Source organism: Scyliorhinus torazame, chromosome 2 (genome assembly GCF_047496885.1).
Source record: "Scyliorhinus torazame isolate Kashiwa2021f chromosome 2, sScyTor2.1, whole genome shotgun sequence".
NCBI classification, from domain to species: Eukaryota; Metazoa; Chordata; class Chondrichthyes; order Carcharhiniformes; family Scyliorhinidae; genus Scyliorhinus; species Scyliorhinus torazame.
In genome coordinates, this window is record NC_092708.1 from 204,397,462 (window position 1) to 204,422,136 (window position 24,675).

General features: G+C 45.3%; 1 protein-coding gene across 1 annotated transcript in view; it reads right to left on the minus strand.

The window, feature by feature from the left end:
* Nucleotides 1-24,675, minus strand: part of LOC140395296 (INO80 complex subunit D-like) — a 116,920-nt gene that overhangs the window by 35,232 nt on the left and 57,013 nt on the right. Inside the window, exon 5 of the mRNA XM_072482889.1 lies at nucleotides 2,002-2,226. Coding sequence (XP_072338990.1) covers nucleotides 2,002-2,226 — 225 coding nt within the window. The remainder of the gene's footprint in view (nucleotides 1-2,001; nucleotides 2,227-24,675) is intronic.

Here is a 24,675-nt window from a genome sequence, read left to right on the forward strand (position 1 = left end):
CAAATTTCCCCCAATCCCATTACTCATTAAAATCACTGGGTGGGTCAATGGATTATATAAAATACCTGTAATGGCTTTAAGCAGCTCAGTGATGGATAATGCCAATGTAACGTAATGGTTTCACACCACAGCACCATTTCATGTGCCCATTTAACTCCAGAACCCGCAATGGGTGCTGAATACAAGTCTGAACGTTTGGTGCTCAAGCGATAAACAGTTAAGTAAAGTAGATTTAACATTGCTTTCTGTGTGTACGCAACCCCTTATATGCGTAGGGAGTCACCTAGCTTCCCCACACACTCTATTGAGCTTTTCCCCTCTCCTCCCATTCTTCTTCCTTGGCCCCTCTTTGCCCGACCCCTCCACTCCTGACTTGATCTAAATACTCCCTCTCGTTTAATACCCCGAATGCTACAGTTGGTCTCCACTCAGAGATCAACTGGTCCAAGAAAATTAATGCAGCTGTGTGGACAAAGGCTCAGAACTAGCGTGCGCTGTCTGTCCAGAAGTCTGGCTGTGCGTTAAGTACTTGTCTGCTGGACCACGCAAATTCTAAAGAGCTTGTAATGTCTGAAATCGTTCCAGGATCACAGAAAAATAAACTGAAAAGAAATCACCTTCGGGAAAACTGCTTGAAGGAAATGTTGGCTTGTTTGAACACAGAGATGCTGACAACCTTTTGTGGGGAGAATCAAATGATTTCCTCTGCTGAACAGAGAGGGGGCTTAACTCTAATCATCATTAAACAGGAATGCTTTAAACATTAAGCATGTGAGAGTTAATCTAGCTTCCTGCACTTTCATGCTCAATAGTCTCTTGAGGATGATTTAGTCTCTTCAGGAGCTCTTCAGCAATTATTGTGTAAAGAAAAATACTCTAGCTAAAAAATATTACAACAGCTGAAAAGAAATTGAAGCAAATAATAACTACACTGATTTTTAATAAGTCCTAGCGGGACTACTCTAATCTTCTCTTGCACACTTTCCTCCTCCCCCAACACCCCCCACCACCCCAAACAATCAGATTCCTCAGAACCTTCAAATTCTCGGCGCCCCATTGTCATCTGAAAGTATTCGGGTGTGGTTCCTCAAGTACTGACAGCCTTCAAGTTGCAGGTGGCAACTCTTTATACAAAATTAGACAATTAGCTGGCTGCAGGCCAGTCCACCGCAGAGAGCATCATGCTCAAGCACAAAGCTGCACTTCCCCAAAGTCTAAGCTCACTCAGTTTCTCACAGGAGTCACGAGGCAGGGGTCACGAGGCAGCAATCAGTGAATCAGCAGCCATCCGGACATACAGGGTACGGTAGTGTGGTGGCGACGAGTATTTAAATGGTGTCTTTGCATAATCATTACAGCAGCAATGTAGTAGCTACATGGCAAGCTTTCTTTTTTTTAAAATTTAAAGTACCTAATTATTTTTTTTCCAATTAAGAGACAATTTAGCATGGCCAATCCACCTATCAGGCACATCTTTGGGTTGTGGAGGCGAGACCCACGCAGACACGGGGAGAACGTGCAAACTCCAAACAGACAGTGACCTGGGGCCAGGATCGAACCTGGATCCTCAGTGCCGTGAGGCAGCAGTGCTGACCACTGCACCACCGTGCTGCCCTATGGCAATCTTTCTTACTAAGCAATGAGATCAATTGCTTTCTAGTAAATTTGATGGAGGTAGAAATGTTGGTCAGGGCAAGCAATTGAACCAGGAACTTACAGAACCTATATGGTTTAGCGTCCTCGGGTGGGCAGGGGTTGGGTGGTTAGTTGAATAAAGGTAAAGGGAATACTCACTCTTCAATAACAAAGTATTGCAGATTTTATTAACAAGGGCCAACGTGGATAACAAAAGGTTTTGAGGGGCAAGGACATTATTACCGCAGTCAAACTGCCATCTCCACCAAACCCTACCCACCAAAGGCCTGTGGTGATAGCAAGGTCACAGAGATTTTTCCCCTGACTGATCCCTTCATAAAGCAATGCCTGAGTTCAGCAGCTGACCTGGTCTGTGTGGGGGACGTTGTTCTGAGTTCCCGAAGCAGCTGCCCAGCGGAGTCGGGTTCCTTGCTGGCGGCGTGCAGTAGTGCTCTCCGGAAGGCGTGCCGACACCTCTGCTGGCGCGCTGCTGCTCGCTCCACACGACACAGCTGCATGTGTCTGTGCTGCAAGTAAGTGCAGAGCCGTGTCATTCTCAAACCTCTCGTGCTCGTCACCTCATCTTCAGGGCTGTACAAAAGAATGGAATCAAAATTTAACCCTCGCACATGTATTTTCACAGTAAACACAAGGTGTGTCAACAACTTGCATGTGCTATACATGATTGAATTAGACACTCAGCCATGTAAACAGCTGCAATGCTGCTTTACTCACTCCCAGGCTCTGACTTCATCAAATAACAATTTTTCAATTAGTACCAGAGGTATAATTAAATGCAGCCCTTATTTTATTCCCACCCTGTGCACATGATGTTCTGTCACTGTTTTGCCCAAAGGCTTGGGAAGGTGCTGGGGTTACCGTTATACTTATTTTCAGCACTGTAATGGGAAGGCCCCCCCCCCCCCCCCAACCCTTCGCCAAATAGTCCCATTTGGCCAATTGTAAAGGAAGAGCACCAGGGTACAACCCCTCCCATGTACAGTTGCACGCAGTGAGTCTTAATTGAAGAACCCAAAGTGTTAGACTGCCTTATATAGTCCTACTTGGTTGTTTTACTACATTGAATTATATGCCCCAGGCAAAATATTTGTACGATTTTTATCTACCCACTTCTTGGCTGCATATATCAAACACACCAGGTACCTGCAAAAACTCAAGATTTGTATTTTTCTTCATAACGTTTCATCAAATCTCACAAGAACATTTTACACACAATAGGTTTCTCTGAAGTATGATGAATTATCTCGGTAAATATAGCGACTATTTTATGTGCTGCAGGATCACATGAGTAGCAAGATTCCTCAAATAGCAATGATATCCCTGGTTAATATACCTTCCATGCTGCGAGATCAGAGATGAATGCTGCCCGGGGCACCGGGACAACTCCACCTGAACCACTGGTGCAGGAAAGTTTCAAACGATTTCAGTGTCTCTTCTGAAAGTTGGCACCTCCAACAATACAGAGCTCCCCTCAGGATACTGGAGTGTCAACCTGATTGCAGCACTTTCTGCTGGGGCTGTTCGTGTTTGAATCCAGCTGCGAAGAGTAGCTTATGAGATGGTGGAAGTAGTCAATGAGGTGATGGGTGTGTGCACCATCCAGTCACTGCAAGCCTACAACTGAGCAATGGACAATTTCTCTTACGCTTTTTAAAAATAAATTTAGAGTACCCAACTATTTTTTCCCAATTAAGGGGCAATTTAGCGTGGCCAAACCACCTAACCTGCACATCTTTGGGTGGTGGGGGTGAAACCCACGCAAACACAGGGAGAATGTGCAAACTCCACACAGTGACCTGGGGCTGGGATTGAACCTGGGTCTTCAGCGCCGTAGGCAGCAGTGATAAGCACTGTGCCACCATGCCGCTCCTTTTTACGCTTTTTTACCCAAGTGTGGGATTGGCAAAAAGTGGTCGGATAAACACAACATTCTTGGGCAAAGTTTTGGATGAAAAATTTACTTTTTTAACTCCGGGGATAAAAAAAACCCCAACAGTTTAGATCACTCAAGCTTCATTATTAAGATTTCAATCCAAATACACTGCATTGCTGTGGCTTCACATCACAATTAAAATGGATCAACATTTATTATACAGCACAGGCCACCCTGAATGTGGCTGTGGGAGAGAAAAATCCAAGAAAACAAGTCCAGCTTTATTTGTAATTTGATTATCTATTTTACAATCAGTTATGTGACAACCAAGGTCAAAGTAGAGTATATAAATGTACAGCGGTTTGGAGGGTTGGGGTATGGTGTTAATAAAGTAAGAGATGCACTCATACAAGATCTAATACCCATAAACTATTCCACAATAAAATACTGAGTCTGCATCTTCAAATTCCTCAAGCACAATGAGGGACACTAATAGGAAGGAGGGAATCAAAGAGGGGATCGGCAGGTAGAAGGAAAGAGAACAGGAGTGGAAGGGTCAGAGAAAAGGGGAGCGTATCAATGAAACAAAATTGCATTAAGGAGGGGACTGGGAAGGAAGGAGGGCGAAGGGCTGGGAAATGGCGAGAGAACGAATGCGACCATGGTAAGAATGATGAGAGAGGGCATGATTTTTATGTTTGGGATTCTGACAACACAACTTCACCGAGTGGAGTCATGCCTTCCGTCAACTATACAATAATAGAAAAAATACATTTCTAGAGTGGCTTTGACAACGTTTAAGACATCCCAATGCATTATATTACTTGAGAAAGATGTACTGGCATTAGAGGGGGTGAAGAGGAGATTCACTAGGTTGGTTCCAGAGTTGAGAGGATTGGTTTATGAGGAGAGACTGAGTAGACTGGGATTATACTCATTGGAATTTAGAAGAATGAGGGGAGATCTGATAGGAACACATAAAATAATGAAGGGAATAGATAGGATAGAAGCAGGGAGGTCATTTCTACTGGCGGCTGAAACTAGAACTAGGAGGCATTGCCTCAAAATAAGGCAGAACAAATTTAAGACCGAGTTGAGGAGGAACTTCTTCATCCAAAGGGTTGTGAATCTGTGGAATTCCCTGTCCAGTGAAGCAGTTGAGGCTATCTCGTTGAATCTTCGACAAAGATAGACAGATTTCTGAACAGTAAAGGAATTAAGGCTTTTGGTGAACTGGAAAGGTGGAGCTGAGTCCACAAAAAGATCAGCCATGATCTTACTGAATAGCGGAGCAGGCACGAGGGGCCAGATAGACATAGACATAGAATTTACAGTGCAGAAGGTCATTCAGCCCATCGAGTCTGCACTGGCCCTTGGAAAGAGCACCCTACTTAAGCCCACACCTCCACCCTATCCCCGTAACCCCACCTACCCTTTTTGGACACTAAGGGCAATTTAGCCTGGCCAATCCACCTAACCTGCACATCTTTGGACTGTGGGAGGAAACCGGAGCACCCGGGAGGAAACCCACGCAGACACGGAGAGAACGTGCAGACTCCGCACAGGCAGTGACCCAAGCCGGGAATCGAACTTGGGACCCTGAAGCTGTAAAGCAACCATGCTAACTACTGTGCTGCCGTGCCGTACATAAAATTGTTTCATGGTTATTGTTGGACTTTTAATTTGTTTTACTGAATTCAAATTTCACCATCTGCCATGGCAGGATTCAATCCCAGGTCCCCAGAGCATGACTCTGGATTACTAGTTTAGTGACAATACCACTACACCACTACCTCCCACAGATGTCCTACTCCTGCTCCTAGTTCTTATGTTCTTATGGTTCAAAGTTCTGAATGGCCAATGAAGTATTTTTGAAGTGTAGTCACGTTTGTCGTATAGGAAACACGGCAGCCAATTTGAGCACAGTAAGCTCTTACAAATAGCAATGTGATCACGATCAGATAGTCTGATTCACTGAAATATTTCACCCCTGTGAAATAATGCCATGGGATCTTTTATATCCTCAGGAGTGGAGAGGCAGGACCTTAGTTTAACGCTTCATTTTAAAGACTCCCTCAGTAATGCACTGGAATATCATCCTTGATTTTGTGCTGAAGTCCTGGAGTGGGACTGAACCTATAATGGTTCTAACTCAAAGGCCAGAGTGCGACTAACTGACCCATGTCTGGCACACAACACAGAAATAGGCAGGTCCAAGATCACAGGGATTTGAAAACAGGCATGGGAATTTAAAAATCAAGGTGCGACCAGATTGGGAGCAATTTTAGGTTAATTGAAGACAAAGCCGATGGTTGAATCTTTCTTTGTGCAAGTTTAAGATATGGATAGCTCACATGGATGAGTTCAAGTTTACAAAACTCACAGTATGTGCGTATCTGTCAGAGCTACAGTCCTTCCTATCGGCCACTTCATTGTGTAAGTTACAGTTTTCATTTTTTGTTCTGAAAATGGTTCTTCTGTTACATCTACACACACGCTGCTGCTCCAAAGCACCGTCCAAGCATACTGATTGGGAGCTGGGTTCACGAAGAGCATGCAAAATGTGGGACATTTGTGACCCAACATTTTCACAGGATCCGAAATTGTCGCATCTCTCAGCCAGTCTGAGGAATGGAACCAGGCATACTTTTGCACACAAGTGCACCCCCAGCACAACCCCCTTGCCCCACCCTGAAGGTTGCCATCTCCCAGTGACATTGAATAACAGCCAGCTGGGGACGCGCTCATTTGCTGCCAGCAATTCAGTTATATGAGGTGCATACTCATGGAAGGGTGTTATCAAGAAGTTGGAATCCAGTAAACCCACCAAAAAAAAAAGCACCTTCCATTTGTACCAAATTCTCGAAACCTGCAATTATTACATGGAGTGAGGGAATAAGGATCAACTCCACTGTGTATACCAATGAGTTGGTGCTGGACAAGACTTACAGCAGAGTCTATTTACTCAGCAAATAATATCTACTTAAACAGTCTCTACAATTGCAGCGAACAAAAATCTTGACCAAAATTACAATAATGTTTTCTGCTAAAAGCATGATTGTTTCTCCAGCAAAATGCAGCGGGTGGTGTATTGTTGCATAATATCAATAAACACACAAAACCATTCCCAGAGCAGTGTCTCAGCACAAATTATGGGCGGCACAGTAGCACAGTGGTTAGCATTGTTGCTTCACAGCGTCAGGGATCCAGGTTAGATTCCCGGCTTTGGTCACTGTGTGCGGAATCTGCACGTTCTCCCCGTGTTTGCGTTGGTTTCCTCCAGATGTACCGGTTTCAGGACTTGTAAGACGTGCTTGTTAGGTGAACTGGACATTCTGAATTCTCCCTCTGTGTATGCGAACAGACGCCGGATTATGGCGACGAGGGGCTTTTCACAGTAACTTCATTGCAGTGTTAATGTAAGCCTACTTGTGACACTGCTAAGTATTTTATTATTAATTGATGGGGGGAATTAACCATCATCTTCATTCTGGCCAGGACATATAGTGTCACGAGATAGGAACTGAATCAGCAGAAGAAAGAATGTGGATTCATGGTTCTAAGTGTCTGCATATAAATGAGGTAAAGTGACAGAACAAGATCGGTGTCCATTGATATTGTCTAATATTATCACCACTCGTTCACTTGTTTGGGTTGGAAACTTCCACAGAATCTCTACAATGGAGTCTGCACCGACACTCTGAAAGGGAACCCCACCTATGTCCACTCCCCACCCGATCCCCATAACCCCACCCAGCCGTTGGGACACTCATGTGGGAGGAAACTGGAGTACCATGCAGACACAGGGATAATGTGCAAACTTCACACAGACAGTCACCCGAGGTCGAAATCGAACCCGGGTCCCTGGCGCCGAGGCAGCAGTGCTAACTATTGTGCCACCGTGCTGCCATTTGTATGGGTATCTTCCACAGCCTTGTGTTTTCTCGGTGTGTTTCTATGAACATAGGAATGGGAGAAGGTCATTGAGCTCCTTGTGCCTACTCTGTCATACAATTAGATAATGGCTGATCTGCACCTCAACTCCATTTATGCTGCTCGACTTCATATCCCTCAACACGCTTTTCGAACAGAAATCTACCTCAGTCTTGAAAGATAATTGCCCCAGCATGTACAGCCTTTTGGCTTGGTTTCCCTCCTAAACTGCTTCGCTCCAATCATACCATGTCCCCTCATTCGAATTCAACCGCCAGAGCAATTTGCCCTCTACTTATCACATAGAATCATTTCTATATCTTAAACACTTCAATCAGATTACCCCCAATCTTCTATACTCAAAGTCACATGCACCAGGTTTGTGCAATCTGCCTTCATAATTTAACACCCTCAGCACCAATATCATTCTGGTCAATCCAAGACCAATAGATTCTTCCTGGGGTGAAGTGCCCAGAACTGAATGTAGCTCTCTGATGGGGCAGACTGAGGCTCTGTATTGCTTAAATAGGACTTCCTCTTCTTTGCAATCCAGCTTCGGGCAAAGGCCAACCATTCATTAGCCTTTCTGATTGCTTTTTCTACCCACCTACTGGCTTTTTATGACATGTTCTGGGAGTTCCAAATCTCTCTGATCCTCTGCAGATCCAAGTTTCTCACCGTTGATATAATATCCCAATTTAAACTTTCTTTGGATCCACCTCTGGTCTGTACTTTTCCAAGCTCTTTGGTATTGCCTGTGCACTTCACAATGCAACCGCCATGTAGGAGTTTCATAAACACAGCTGCTACATCTGGGAGCATGGAGAAAGTTTTCTTCTGCTGTGGTGATAGAATCATAGAATTTACAGTGCAAGAGGCCATTCGGCCCATCAAGTCTGCACTGGCTCTTGGAAAGAGCACTGTATTCTGATGGAGCATTCCTTCAGAATATCTAGCTCAACAATGGTCAAGCTTGGTGCACATTTCTTGCAAAATTCTAGTTGAGAGTTTCCGTATTGGACACGTACACAAAGTTACAAAAGCAACAATGAACACATTTCAAAATTGGTCTCCCAGCTCAGCAAAGCATGGAAGATCATGTAGTCAAACTGGCTGAATAATGAAGAACAAAAGCCGACGTTAAAAACATGCACGTTCAACAGCTTCCACAGCTCAGGCCACGAGCAACGATGGGCAGGCAAAGACCATCAGGTCCGTCCAACCAGTCAAGCACAATCGTGACACCTTGTCCATTATGATATCAAATGATCCCCCTCAAAAACCACATGATTTCCTGCAAGTGGTAAAAGTCTAGATAAAATACCAGCCAATTTGGGAGGAATAATCTGGGGAATTCCTCTCTGGCTCCCTGATGCAATCAAAACTCCGCCTGGAAATCACTGGCCCTGGTAAACCCTCACAGTGCCAAACCAACCGCCTGTAAGAAATTATCTCCACTGTAACCATAACCAGGTTTAACTCTCACCTGTGAATCTCCATGGGCAATCTCATCTCTAGGAAAAGAACGACAGCCTGATAACTAATCACTACCTGCCGTTGCACAACTTAAAATTGGGTTCCCTAAACTAATTACTGGGACAAGCTGCCAAGTGGAATCTATTCCCGTCATCATCATATAATTCTCGGAACATACAAGTTTGTAAACGGAAACAATTCAACATCAAAACGTTTGTGGGAAGCAGATATACTTTGATGAAAAATGATGAGGTGGCAGCCAGCATGGAAAGCTCTTTGCTCTTCCTTCAAAAGTAAACCATCAGGCACCATGGTGGGCAGTGGTTAGCACTGCTGCCTCACGGTGCCGAGGACCCTGGTTCGATCCCGACCCCGGGTCACTGTCCTTGTGGAGTTTGCACATTCTCCCAGTGTCTGCGTGGGTCTCACCACCACAACCCAAAAAGATGTGCAGGCTAGGTAGATTGGCCACACTAAATTGCCCCTTAATTGGAAAACAAATACTTGGGTACTTTAAATTTATTTTTAAAAAGTGAACCATCAAAGCAAAACCACATGCCAACTCATCTGTAACAGCATTTTGAAAATACTCCAGTGTGACAAGATTTAATACAATTAGATAAATAAATCTCCATTCTCATTAACCACCAATATACCGATGCGGAACAAAACCAGAATCTCAGCAATGTTAAAATTGAAAAGACACCCAAGGGAGAGGATGTCCAGGTAACAGCCTGCCTGCAAGTAAATTTCATAGAAACACGAGTTGGCCATTCAGGCCATCAAACCCATTCTGCCATTTAATCAGATCAAGGCTGTACTGTATCCGAACGCCATTTAAATTCAAAATCCATTGATACCCATGCTTAACCAAAAATCTACCCATCTCGGTTTTGAAATTTTGAGTTGATCTCCAGCTTCAGTAGCCTTTAGAAAGGATTCCAGATTTCAACTGTCCGGAGTGGAAAAAGCGCTTCCTGAACAGCCTTGCACTAATGTTAAGTTAATGTTCCTAGTGCTGGATTCCACCCCCACCAAAGGAAAGAGCTTTTATCTACTCTATCAACTCCTTTAATCAGGTTACACACTTGAATTAGATCACCCATAATGGGGCGTCACGGTGGTACAGTGGTTAGCACTACTGCCTCCCCCAGCTCTCGGGACCCGGGTTCAATTCTGGCCTAGGGTGACTGTCTGTGTGGAGTTTGCATTTTCGCCCCATGTCTGCTTGGGTTTCTCCCGGGTGCTCCGGTTTCCTCTCACAGTTCAAAGATGTGCAGGTTAGGTGGATTTGCCATGCTAAATTGCCCCTTCTTGCCCAAAAGGGTTAGGCAGGGTTACGGAGATAGGATGGACACATGAGCTTAACCAGGGTGCTCTTTCCAAGGGCCAGTGCAGACTCAATGGGCTGAATGGCCTCCTTCTGTGCTGTAGGGATTCTATGATAATCTTCAGATTCAATTTCATTCATAATGTTTACTGAAAATGTATTTTTAAAAATACCTTCTCTTCGGACCTGAGATTTTTCAGGTCTGAGGAACGTGGGAATTTGGAAGGAGATTCCTGGGTGTTGAAGTCAGATTAGACACTGTACTTTATGTTTGACAAACAACCTTTTTGTTTCTGCTGCGGAATCTACACCAAGAACAAGAATTTGCATTTATATTTTGCTTTGCGTTTATATTTTGCTTTGACAGAGTCATCCAGACCAAAACGTTAGCTCCCTTTTCAGTCCACAGATGCTGTCAGACTTCCTGAGATTGTCCAGTACTTTCTGTTTTTGTTGCAGTTATACACTATGGTAGTTTCAATGGGGTAAAACATCCCATGGCATTGCAAAGGAATGCAATCTGAAAGGGCTAACAAAGTCAGTGAAAGAGTCATTAGGATATAGATGGGTTTTAAGGAGCATTATCAAGAAGGGGGGGTCTAGAAGCAAAGAGATCATTGAAACCTCCCTGTGTGCTTCCAAATACAACTTTTTAAAGATTGAAGCGACAAATGTGCACAGACAAACATGGACAAATTTGGGCAGCACGGTAGCACAGGTGGTTAGCACTGTGGCTTCACAGCGCCAGGGTCCCAGGTTCGATTCCGGCTTGGGTCACTGTCTGTGCAGTCTGCACGTTCTCCCAGTGTGTGCATGAGTTTCCTCCGGGTGCTCCGGTTTCCTCCCACAGTCCAAAGACGTGCAGATTAGGTGGATTGGCCATATTAAATTGCCCTTAGTGTCCAAAAAAGGTTAGATGGGGTTATTGGGTTACGGGGATAGGGTGGAAGTGAGGGCTTAAGTGGGTCGGTGTAGACTCGATGGGCAGAATGGCCTCCTTCTGCACTATATGTTCTAGGGGGGGGGGGGGGGGGGGGGGGGGGGGTGTAGAGGCGGGTTGCCTCAAATCCTTTCAAAAAAGTACCTGGATGAGAACTTGGCATGGCACAACATTCAAGACTATGGGTCAAGTGCTGAAAAATGGGATTATATAAACAGGTCAGGTGCTTTTCATGCGTTGGTGCAGACTCGATGGGCTGAAGGGCTTCTTCTGCACTGTATTATTCTGTGAGAGATCATTTTAAACTTAAAAGGTTTGTAGAGATGGTTTTAAACTAAACAATGTGGGATGGGGGGGGTACGGTCAGAGATTGCTGAAATGGTAAAAAGACAAAGTTAAAGACTGTGACTGAATGCAAATGGATGAACCTGATAGGCACCATCGAGACATGCTTGCAGAGTGACCAAGGCTGGAAGCTGAATATTGAAGAGTATTTTTAAAATAAATTTAGAATACCCAATTATTATTTTTCCAATTAAGGGGCAATTTAGCATGTCCAATCCACCTAACCTGCATATCTTTGGGTTGTGGGGGTGAAACCCACGCAAACACGGGCAGAATGTGCAAACTCCACACAGATAGTGACCCAGGGCCGGGATTCAAACCTGGGTCCTCAGCGCCGCAGTCCCAGTGCTAACCACTGCGCTGTCCCTTAAGAGTATTTAACATTATGAAAAGGTAGAAAGGAAGGAAACGGTGGTGGTGTAATTCTGCTCAATAAGGGTTTAAATCTTATAATAGTGAGGGATCATTTTCGCATGAAAGAACAAGATGCAGAATCAGTATGGTAGAGATAAGAAATAGGAAAGGTAAAAGGTCAGTCATTGGAGTAGTTTATAGGACCCCAACAGTAGTTACCCTGCAGGACAGAGAATACAGGAAGAAATAAATGGGCTGTGTGAGAAAGGTACCATAATAATTCTGGGTGACTTCAATCTACATGTAGATTGGCAAAGGTAGCCTGGAAAATGGGTTCACACAGTGTATTTGGGAGAACTTCAGACAGCACTATGTTCTACATCCAACTAGGGTATTCTAGACCCGATAGTGAGCAATTAGACACGATTCACCAATAAGCCCATGGTAAAGCAACCTTTAGGAGACAGCAACATAACATGATAGAATTTCATGTTCAGTTTGAAGGGATGAAGTGTGGGTCTAAGATTAGTGTTTCATACTTGAATATAGGTAATTATAAGAGTCTGAAAGCAGAGCTAGCTAAAGTGAACTGGGAAAATTTGTTAATAACGTCAGTAGAGATGCTTTGGCAGACTTCTAAGAAATTGTCTAATGACTCTTAGTAAAGATTTATTCCAGCAAGAAAGAAAGTCGCTTTGATAAGGATGCATCATCCGTGGCTGAATAATGAAGTTAAGAATGGTATCAAATTAAGAGCAACACTGTAAACAAATCTGCAAAGATTGGTTGCTAAAATCTGACCAGCAAAAATTGTCTGAAAAATAACGAGGGAGAAAGTTGATTATGATGGAAAGCTACAAATAATATAAAAACAAATAGTAAGAGGTTCCAGAAGCATAGGAAGAGCAGCAAAAGCTTTTGTTGGTCCTTTGGGGAGTCTCGGGATTTGATACTGGAAAACAAGGAAATGGTGGAGGCGTTGAAGAAGTATTCTGTCTGTCTTCACTGTAGAGGGCCATTCACCTGATGAAGGAGCTGCGCTCCTAAAGCTAGTGATTCAAAACAAACCTGTTGGACTTTAACCTGGTGTTGTAAGACTTCTTACTGTGTTCATTGTAGAAGACTTGGAAAACTTCCCAAAGATACTTGAAAATCAAAAGATGAACAGGAGGGGAATTTCAAACAAATCACCATCACTAGGGAAAAGATGATGGGAAAACTATTAGATCTAAAGGCTGACAAACACCAGGACCACACGGCCTGCCTCTAGAGTCTTAAAAGAAGTGTTTGCAGAAATAGTAGATGCATTGGTTATAATCTTCCAAAATTAGCTTGTAAGGTCTCAGTGGATTGGAAAATTGATAGTGTGTATTCAAGAAAGGAGGGAGTCCTGAAAGCAGGAAACTACAGACCAGTTAGCCTAATATCTGTCAAAGGGAAATTGCTACAATCCATCATTAAGGAGATTATAGCAGATTACTTAGAAAATCATAATGTGATCAGGCAGAGTCACTATGCCTATTTAACGAATGAATTTGTTTTTGAGAAAGTAACAAGCAAGGTGGATAAGGGACTTCCAGTGGCGACCATGGAATGAGTGGTCGCAACAGGGTGGCTCTGGCTCGAAGGTGCTGGTTTTGCCCGTTTTTTGGGTAGGTTCGGCAGAGAAGTGGAGCGGAGAGTGTAAGGAAGAAATTCTCCCCTGGATGGGCTATCAGACCCGGCTGAAGACAGTGAGAGACCTGGCTAAGGAGTTGGAGGAGACTCGTTGCACAGCCCTAATTGTGAAAATGGTGGTGGTGGTGGTGTGGTAGTTGGGAGGGGGGAAATTCCGGCAACAAATGAAGTAGATGCAGTGACTGGTCGAAGGCGATTGAGGGCGCAGTAGCACCACTTCACTGGTCTCTGGATCGCGTGGAAAAGTGCCTCCAAGCGTGGGGGGTGCCGATCCAGGAGGTGGAAAAGGTGGTATCAGACCAGAGTACGTCTTTAGAGGCAGAGGTGGAGATCATGGGAGATCTATAGAAATCGCTGCGGTTGAAGGTGGAGGACAACAGGTCCAGGTGGCAGAACTTGCGGATTGTGGGTTTGTTGGAGGGAGTGGAGGGAACGAACACCACAAATTATGTTTTGAGGATGTAGGCCATGTTGGTGGAGGGGGTGGTGTTCGACAAGGCACCAAGGGGTGGAATGGGCCCATAGGTCCTGGAGGCAGAAGCTGAGAACAGGGGAGCCACTGCGGGTGGTGATTATGCCGATGCTGAAGGTTTTGGGCCAGAAGCTTGTGAATGGGATGGCAATCGAACCTGGATCTACCAAGGCATTGGAACGGAGCTGGCTAAAGGCGAGCAGGATTCAACAAGGCCAAAGCGGTGCTGTACAGACAGATTCGGTCTGAGGTACTGTACCTGGCAAGACTCTGGGTAACTTATGACAGCCAAAAATATTACTTTGGGATGTCGGAGGAGGCAAATTACTTTACCAAGGACCATAAGTTGGGGGAGAATGGGATGGAGGAATTAAATTGTTGAAAGTTGGAATTTGCTGCTGTTCTGGGTTACTGATGTGGGGAGATAAGCTGAAAGTTTGTACGGGCGGGCCGGGGGGGGGGGGGGGGGGGGGGGGGGGGGAGAGAAGACTACCCCGGGGCACTACCCCCTCACAGTTTTTGCTTCTTGGGAGATTGTTTTTGTGTTTTTTGGTGTGTTTTTTCATGTAAAGGGTGTGTTCTATGGGGCTCTTTGCATTGTGCTGATGGTTTTGATGTTTTTTAGGGTGGTTGGGGACCTGTGGCGCAGGTTAAGGTGGGATTTGTAGGGGGGTGGGATGGGGGAAGAGTGTAAGGGGCCTTTGGGCGGGAGTCGCCACACTAGCAAGCAATGCTAGTGAATGGGAGTGCAATGGGAGAGGAGGCCGGGAGGGTTGGCCAGTTGTTTTTTGGGAGGGGAGGTTTGGAATGATGCAACATGACAGGTATGGAGGATGAGCATAGGCATGGGCGGGGTGGGGGGTCATCTTGGATGGGCCCCGTTCAGAGTGGATTTGGGCAAAGTGCAGCTGAAGAGGGGGGTGGTGTAAGCCTCCGGTAATAATTGTCACATGGAATGTTCGTGGGTTAAACTGACCGGTCAAGAGATCCCGTATTTTTGCATATCTGAAGATTTGTGAGCGGAGATGATTTTCTTGCAGGAGGCGCATCTCCGGTGAAGGATCAGATTAGGCCGTGGAAGGGATGAGTGGGACATGTATTTCACTCGGGGTTTGGCTCAAAGTCAAGGGGGGGTGGCCATTTTGTTGAGCAAGAAAACAGAGCTTTTGGGAGCCAGTGAGGTACAAGACCAGGGAGGGGGGTATTTGATAGTGAGTGGAGTGCTGGAGTGGATGCCTAACTGGGACGATGCTGGGTTTGTAAAGAGATTACTGGGGGCGATTTCAGACTTCTCACCAACTGATTATGGGAGGGGATTTTATGGAACCGAAGTTGGACAGGTCGAATCCCAAGTTGATAGGAAGGTCAAGAAGGGCGAAAGAGCTGGGAGGGTTTATGGAAAGGATGGGGATGGTGGACCCGTGGAGGTTCGGAGACCCGGGAGGAAGGAAGCATTCCTTCTTCTCACATGTGTATAGGGTGTACTCTAGGGTTGATTTTTTTTGTGGTAAGTCAGACACTGCTGATGGGGAAGGTAGGAGCAGAATACGTGGAATTGTGATCTCGGATCATGCGCCGCACTGGTTGGATGGAAGGCTTAGTTCAGGACAGGCCTGGGTGGAGGTTGGATTTTGGACTTCTGTCAGACAAGACATTTTGTGAGACGGGAGTGACGATTAAGAACAATGTGGAGCTTAATCAAATGGTGAGGTGTCGGCGGCAATGTTTTGGGAAGCTTTGAAGATGGTGGTCCGAGGGGAGATTATTACGTATAAGGCTCATAGGGATAGGAGGAGGGAGGGAGTCCCACCGGCGGCTATTAAACAAGATAATTGAGGTAGATAGAAGACACTCGGTGACCCCCATGAAGGAGTTGTTGGCGGAATGGAAGAAATTGCAGGGGCAGTTTGATATGTTGACAACAGGCAAGGTGCTGGGGCAACTGCGGAAGGTGAGGGGGGTGCAGTACGAGTATGGGGAGAAGGTGAGTCGCATGTTGGCCCACCAATGCGGTGTCAAGCAGCATCTAGGGATATTTTGCAGGTAAGGGCTGCGAATGGAGAGTTGGTGTCGGAGCCGGTAAAAATAAATGAGGTGTTCAGGGTGTTCTACGAGATGTTGCATAAGGCTGAGCTGGTTGGAGAGGCGGGGATTATGGTGCAGTTTCTGGACAGGTTGGGGGTCCCAAAGCTGAAGGAGAGGAAGAGGCAGGCACAGGGGGAACCATTGGGGCTAAATGAGGTGACGGATTGTTTCAGGGGAATGGAGTCGGGGAAGGCCCCAGGACTGGATGGCTTTCCGACAGAGTTTATAAGTTTGCGACAGAGTTGGTCCTCCACTTGTTGGGGATGTTCAATGAGGCGGTGAAGAAGGGAAGTTGTCAGCAACGTTGTCACAGGCAATCTCGTTGATCCTGAAAAAGGGGATGACCCACTGGAGTGTGGGTCCTATAGGCCCATTTCTTTGTTGGACATGGACGTGAAAGTACTGGCGAAGGTGTTGGCGTGTAGGTTGGAGGGGTGTGTGCCAGAGGTCGTCTCTGAGGATCAAATGAGCTTTGTGAAGGGTAGTCAGCTCTGCAGTAACAATTGGAGGCTGCTGAATGTAATTATGACTCAATTGGGGGGGGGGGGGGCATCGGAGGTTATTGTATCTATGGATGCAGAGAAGGCTTTGTTTGAAATTCTGGGTAGGTGTGGGTCGAAGTCTGTGGCACAGATTTGGCTTTTGTGTGCATCCCCCATGGCCAGTGTGCGTACGAATGAGACGAATTTAGGGTATTTTGGGTTACCTGGGGAACGAGGCAGGGATGCCTGCTGTCAGCGTCGTTATTTGCATTAGCAATTGAGCCCTTAGAGATAGCCCTTCGGGTGTCAGCTGAGTGGCAAGGGACTCAGGGCAGGATAGTATGGGTAGAATTATGTATCTGTTGAAGAAATTCGGGGCCTTTTCTGGTTAAAAGTTGAACATCAGGAACAGCAAGGTGTTTCCGGTGAATGCGGCAGGGAGGGGGCCAATTTGGAATTTGGGGGGCACTACTATTTAAGGTGGCAAGAGAGCGGTTCAGGTATTTGGGGATTCAGTTAACAGGTGAGTGGGCCACGATGCACAGGTGGAACTTGACAGGGTTAGTGGAAGAGGTTACGGGGAATTTCAAGAGGTGGCTTACTTTGCACTTGACGTTGGCAGGGAGGGTGCAGGTGGTAAAGATGAATGTGTTGCCACTGTTCCTGTTAGTATTTCAGACCCTCCCAATCTCTCCCCCCCTCCCAAGGCCTTTTTCTGGAGGGTGGTGGCTCTGATTTTGTGTTTCATATGGGTAGGAAAGGTACCAAGGGCAAAGTGAGCACTGCTACAGAGGCAGAAAGGGGGAATTGGAGCTCTCGAATCTGATGTATTAATACTGGGCTGCGAATGTGGAGAAGGTAAAACGTTGGTAGGTTAGGGGCGGGGTGTGCATTAGGTTGGAGGAGAAGTCCAGATTGAGGGTCCTGGTGGTGGCCCCAGGAAAGTATACGTGGAGACCAGTAGTGGAGTCAATTATCAAGACATGGAACCAGTTGAAGGACACTTTAAGTTGGGTAAAATGTCGATGTTGACGCCACTGTGTGGGAATCACAGGTTTAAGCCGGGGGGGAAGGGGAGTGGGATTTTTGGGAAGTTGGCGAGGGAGCTGGAGAGGGTTAGGGGTAGGTTACCGGAGGGGAAGTTTGCTGGATAGGAGTGGTTGCGGGAGAGGTTTGAGTTACCAAGGGGAAGTGAGTTTAGGTACATGCAGGTGTGGGACTTTGCGCAAAAGGAGTTGCTGACGTTCCCCCAACTACCGGAGTACACGTCATTGGAGCAACCGCTGCTCTCTGATGACTTGGGGGAGAGCAGGATTGGGGACATATACCAGTGGTTGGGAGAGCAGGGCAAGGTACTGGTGGTAAGGATAAAATGCAAGTGGGAGGAAGAGTTGGGGAGCTAGTTAGGATAGGGACTCTGGCGCGAAGCGATGTGGCGAGTGACTCAACCTCCTCCTGTGTGAGAATAGCTTGATTCAGTTCAAAGTGGCGCACCCCCCCCCCCCCTCCCCCAACTAACCAACGCTTTACCTTCTCCACATTCGCAGCCCAGTAGTAGCTCGTGCGGGCTGGGGCCGGTGAATCATGCTCACATGTTTTTTGGGGGCTGCGAGACGTTGAGGAGTTTTTAGGAAGCGGTGTTTGGAACATGGCCCCACTACCCTGGGTAGAGGTTAAGCTGGACCCTATGGTGGCATCTTTGGGGTCTCAGTGGGCCCGGAGTTGCTGGAGGCAAAGAGGGCCAATGTCGTGGCCTTCACCTCTCTGATGTCCCAGTGAAGAACTCTTTTTAACTGGAGATACGCCACGAAGAGTGGCGGCTTGGCTGGGGGTCTTGTACGACTTTCTCCGGCAGGAGAAGATTAAGTTCACTGAGGGGTTCAGAAGAGGGTTTTGAAGTTCAGTGTATGTTTGGAATAAAATATCTCAATAAATTAAAAAAAGCAAGGTGGATAAGGGAACCTGTAAATGTGGTGTATTTGGATTTCCAAAAGGTATTTGATAAGGTGCCACAGCATGGTTTACAACACAAGGTAAGAGCACATGCTGTAGGGAGTAACATATTAGCATGGATAAAGGATTGATTAGCTAACATGAAGCAAAGAGTGTAGAGATGAAAGGATCTTTTTCAGGTTGGCAAGATGTGTAGCCATGTAAAATGGCTGCGTTCCGATTAATCTGGCCAAAACCCAGTTTAAAATGGCTAACCCGAAAGACTGCTGGGAAAAGCAGCCAAAAAGACACAAGCAGGCAGCAGCAGACAGGTTTGCAGCTTCAGCTCTGGGAACGTAGCCCAGATCGATACTCAGGGCTATCAACAGCCCATCAACCCAGGTATCCGCAGTTTCATTCAGGACTGTTTACACCTAATCAACTCAGACATCCACAGTTAAATCGGCTATCCCCGGGAACAATTGCAACATATTCGCAATTGAATACCGGGCCAGACCTGTCGGCGCCTGCAGTGGCCGAAACAAAGACAGGTGAGCTACCCTACCCCCCCCCCCCCCCCCCCCCACCCCGATCGAGGAATCGCCTCACCATTGGACACATCGACCCCAGAGACTGGGGACAGAATCCAATCACTTGGGACTCAGGGTCAAGGGCCGCCCCGGGAGGCGGGAAGCCCCTGGGCCCTATAAAAGTTAAGGTCCAAGTTCAGATCTCTCTCTCTCTCTCTCTCTCTCTCTCATCTTCGCCTGCTCGAGACCTTCGGAAGACCAGCCACCGGTAGCAGTAAGTTTGAATCCAACGATCGCTATCCGGTAGAGACACCTAGCCACCGACCTGTAGCAGCCTTTTGAATCCCGCGGGCCAGATTTGATTGGACAAGCCATTCGTTTCCCTGACCTGGTGGGCTCTTCCTAAGTTAAGTATTGGCCCGTAGTGATAGGTTTGTTATATAGAAAGTAGTATTAGGGTATTAATATTGCTTGTTGTATATAATAAATGACCGTTGTTTTAATCCTTACTAAGCGGTGTGCTGTGTTATTAATCATAACCTAAACTTGAACCACGTGGCGGTATCATAAAGATACCTGGCGACTCATGAGCAAAGGTGACCTAAACAGAGCAAATAGACTAAAGCTAGAAAGAGCAACAGATGTAACACAGGAATCAGTACTGGGGGGTCTCAATTATTAACAATATCAAGGGCAGTACGGTGGCGCACTGGTTAGCATTGCAGCCTCACGGCGTTGAGGCCCCAGGTTCGATCCCGGCTCTGGGTCACTGGCCGTGTGGAGTTTGCATATTCTCCCCGTGTTTGCTTGGGTTTCGCCCCCACAACCCAAAGATGTGCAGGGTAGGTGGATTGGACACGCTAAATTGCCCCTTAATTGGAAAAAATTAATTGGGTACTCTAAATGCAAAAAAAAACTATTAACAATATCCATCAGTGATTTGGATAGGTAGGAAAGTAAGTTGTCAAGTAGAGATTGCAAAGGGATATGGTTAAATGGGTGGGCAAAAAATTAGCAGATGCAAAAATGCAAACTTGTCCACTTTGCCAGGAAGAATAAAAAGTAACATTGAATAAAATAAGTAGTATACTATTTAAATTGAGAGTGATTACAGAAATTGGTGCTACAGAGGGATTGGCGTGTCTTGGTACGCAAATCACAACTGCATAGCATGCCATTAGGAAGGCAAATGGAATGCTAGTGTTTATTGCAAAGGGAATGGAATATAAAAGTAGAGAGGTTTTGCAGCAGCTGTCCAGGGAATGGTGACAAATATTGTGTAGTTTCGGTTTTTCTTATTTGAAAACAAAAACTGCCTTAGAAGCAGCACAGAGAAGGCTCATTCAACTCATTCATTTACAGGATGTGGACGTCATTGGTTTCGCCAGCATTTATTGTCTAACCCTAGTTGCCCTTCAGACGGTGGTAGTGAGCTGGCTTCTTCAACTGTTACAGTCCGAGGTGTAGAAACACACACAGTGCTGTTAGGGAGGGCATTCCAGGATTTTGATTTGTGGGGGAAACTGGAACAAGTGGACACAGTTTAAGAATAAGAGGTCACTCTTTTAAGACAGCGATGAGGAGAATTTATTTTCTCAGAGGGCCATTAGTATGTGGGATTCTCTTCCCCATAAGTGGAGGAGGCTGGGTCACTGAATTTATTCAGGGCAGGGTGAGACAAATACACTCAGGAGGCAAAGGTTGGGGGGGGGGGAGTGGGGGGGGGGGGGCAAAGAGGAAAGTGGAATTTAGACCACAAGCAGGTCTGCCATGATTTTATTGAATGGCGAAACAGGCACAAAGGAATGAATGGCCTACCCCTATTGCTATATTCTATGTTCCTAAAATAAAAAGCTTTGACAGCAAGTCTTTTGCAAACTGCTCCCTATTTCTAGTCACGACCACAAGGGGAAACAGTTTCACAGCATCCATTTTGTCAAGTTTCAGTTCCCACAGGATCTTCTATGTTTTAACACCACCTCTCAATCTTCTAAATTACGAGTATAGGCTCAACCTGCTAAACTTTTCCTCATAAGATAAGTCCTGTGCGAAAGGTAATAAATATACAGCTCTGTTCTTTAACACGATTGGGGGTGTTCTAATCTGAACATAAGACAATCATAAGATTTTTATATCAATATAAGGCAGCCTGCTAAGCTGATACGATTGTAATCATTTTATTAACAAAAATAAAATTGTTCATCTCTTCTATCCGCAAGCAACTTCTCGTAATATTTAGCAAACCCTGTGCAATACAGCATTCCCCATCTAAAATGTCAGACAGCTAACGTTCTTCTGGGACTGTAACGCATATTAGACAATGGAATTACCATGCAGCAGGGGAATCCAAGCTATGGTCCATGAATTAGACACCAGCGACCCTGTCTTTATTTGCTGATTAGTCCCATTTTAATTGTGCCAATATTGGAAAATCAGCCGACTGTACCTACTGCTATTGTGGATAAATGCAAAATCAGAATGCCAAGCTGTGCAATCAATAACGTGAAATATATGGGAACACAGATTTAAACTTTGAGACCTGTGAGGCTCCATGATGCATGCTTACATGTTACCAAGACAAAAAGCTGACACCTGACACGAGAAATGAAATTCCACTTGTTGATAACTTGCAAGTTTCACCGCCCCAACTCTTGCTAGAGTCAAACAGTTGTGGGCTCAAGTCTCACTCCATAGATTTTAGCACATAATTTAAGGTAGCACTACAGCACAGTGCTGAGGAAGTGCTGCTGATAGAGATGCCATTTTCAAATCAAAGATTGAACGGAGGCGTCTCTCAGGCGGACGTAAAAATCTTTTGGCATGGGGAAGTTTTCCAGATATCCTGGCTAAGGATTAGCCTTCAACCAATACCTAAAAACAGATTATTTGGCCATTATTTAATTGTTGTTTGTGGGAGTTTGCTGTGTGCAAATGACCATCCATACAGCCTCATGGTCACCTATATTGATAGCCTGGTATAAAAGGTAATCGATAATTTTAGAAAATTGGTTAATGAACATCAGAATACCCCAAGAAAGAGCGTGTGTGTTCTGGAGCTGGAGTGACACCCAGAGACAGGGCAGCTTGGAGTGAAGCAGGAATTAAATATGGTGATCAGGTACTGAAATCAATTGGCTTGAAATCATCATTTTGAATTCAGATTTGATCACAGACTCTCAAACTAAAATCCATTTCTGGTACCCGATTAGTTAATGCAGGGATATACCCCAGGATATGTTTCATTCAGCTTAAGGCTTTAGTTGCACTGTTAAGTGCGTCTATTATTGTGGCCTAGATATGGACACATAGCCATTGAAAGGGCCAACAACTGCTCCATCATTAATGCAGGTAGACCAGGAAAAGTTTTCAGCAAATCCCTGGAAACCATCTCCAGTATGTTTCATAGAGCCATAAAAGGGATACAGTACAGAAGGAGGCTATTCAGCGCACCATGTCCATACTGAAACTCTACAAGATCAACTAAGCTGGTCACACTCACCCATCTTTCCTCATACGCACGTAAATTTAATCTCTTCAGGTGCTTATCCAATCCCTTTTTGAAAGCCAAAAATTAATTTCCCCCCAACGCACTTCCTTGCAGCGTATTTCAGGTCCTAACCACTGTGCAAAATCTTAGTCATATCACTGTTATTTTGCTTGCCAATTACCTCAAAGTGTGTCCTCAGTTCTTGACTGTTCCACCAATGCAGTTTCTCTATGTTCTGTCTAGACTACTCATCATTTTGAACACCTCTCTCAAATCCCCCCTCAACCTTCTCTAAAGGAAAAAAAATAATTGCTTCAGTTTACCGACACAATTGAGGTCCTCGATCCTGGCCCCGGGTCAAACACAGGGAGTTTGCACATTCTCCCAGTGTCTGCGTGTATTTCACCCCCACAACCCAAAGATGTGCAGGGTAGGTGGACTGGCCATACTAAATTGCCCCTTAATTGGAAAAAAAAAAATAGAAATAAAAATAACAATTGAGGTCCTGCATTCCTGGAGTCAATTATTTTCTGTACTCATTCTTCCTCAAGTATGGTGCCCAACATTGGACACAATACTCTCTTTGAGGACGAATCAGTGTTTTATAAAAAGATCCATCAAGACCTCCTTACTTTTGTACTCTATGCCTCTTATTTAAAAAGCCCAGGATCCAATATGCCTTTTTAAATGCTGTCTCAACCCACATTGCCACCTTCAACAATCTGCGACCATACATCTCCAGGTCACTAATCTTGCACCCCGTTACAATTGTGCACTGTTTCCTCTCCTCACTTTTCCTATCAAAATGTATCACTTCACATTTCTCTGCATTAAATTCCATCCATCATATCCCTGCCCATTTCAGCAGCCTGCATTCTCTTGAAGTCTATCACGATCCTCTTCACAGTTCACCATACTTCCAAGTTTTACATAATCTGCAAATTTTGCCCTGTCCACCCAAGTTCAAGTTTATATCAGTGGTCTTTGTATCGACTCCTGGACAATCCCACTCGATACCTTCCTCCAGTCTGAAAAAATCAGCCATTTGTCACTACTTTCTGTTTCCTTTCATTCAACCAACGTTGTATCCAAGCTGTCACTGTCCCTTTTATTTCATGGGCTTCAACCATACTGGCAAATGTATTATGTGGCACTTAATTCACCGCCTCTTGGAAGTCTATTTTTACCCTGCTGACCCTCTGTTACCTCATCAAAAAATTCGATCCAGTCAGTTAAACATTATTTGCCTTTTTCTTTCTTTAACTCATCCACACCTTTCCCGGTAATTTTGTCCTGGTTTATTTTTTTTAAACTTTTACTACTAGGATTAAATTTACCGTCTTGCAGTGTTCGAGCAGTGTTGATTAAAGAACAATATATGTCTTAAAGAAGTCCCACATTAACTCTGCATGTGTCAGACCTTCAGACTACATGCAGTTGCTGGGTTTAACCATTTTTAATCAAGGGTGTAACATTTGCAATCTTCAGTCTAATGGCACTATCCCAGTATCAAAGGAAGATTGGAAGGTGGTAGCCAGTACCTCCTCAATGTTCATCCTTACTGCCCTCAGCATCCTCGGAGGCATCCCATCTGTCCTGGTGACTTGTGAACTTTACGTACAGCCAGCCTTTCTGATACAATGACTTATATTTATATAGCATCTTTAACATAATTAAACGTCCCAAGGCATTTCACAAGAGCTTTATAAAACAAGGTATGTCACAGAGCCACAAAGGAGATAAGGGGTCAGATGATGAAAAAGTTGATCAAAAGGGCAAGTTTTAAGGGATGCCTTCCAGAGGGGGGTGGGGGTCTTAGATAACTGAAGCATTTGGGGGGGGGGGGGGTCAGGAATACTCAAGTGACCTCCGCTTCGCCAATTTTTAGCCCACCCAGTATATCAACAACCGCTTCTTTCACTCTTGACTTTACACTGTCTTGACCAAGGAAGCAGCTGCCAAAGTGCTCATTTAGTACCTCAGCCGTGCCTTCTGCCTCCAAGCCTTTTTGGTCCTGAATCAGCTCCACCCTTCCTCTTACAAAAGAATGCCCAGAACTAACTGCATATATATTGTGCCTGGAAATAATATGGTGCTTGCTCT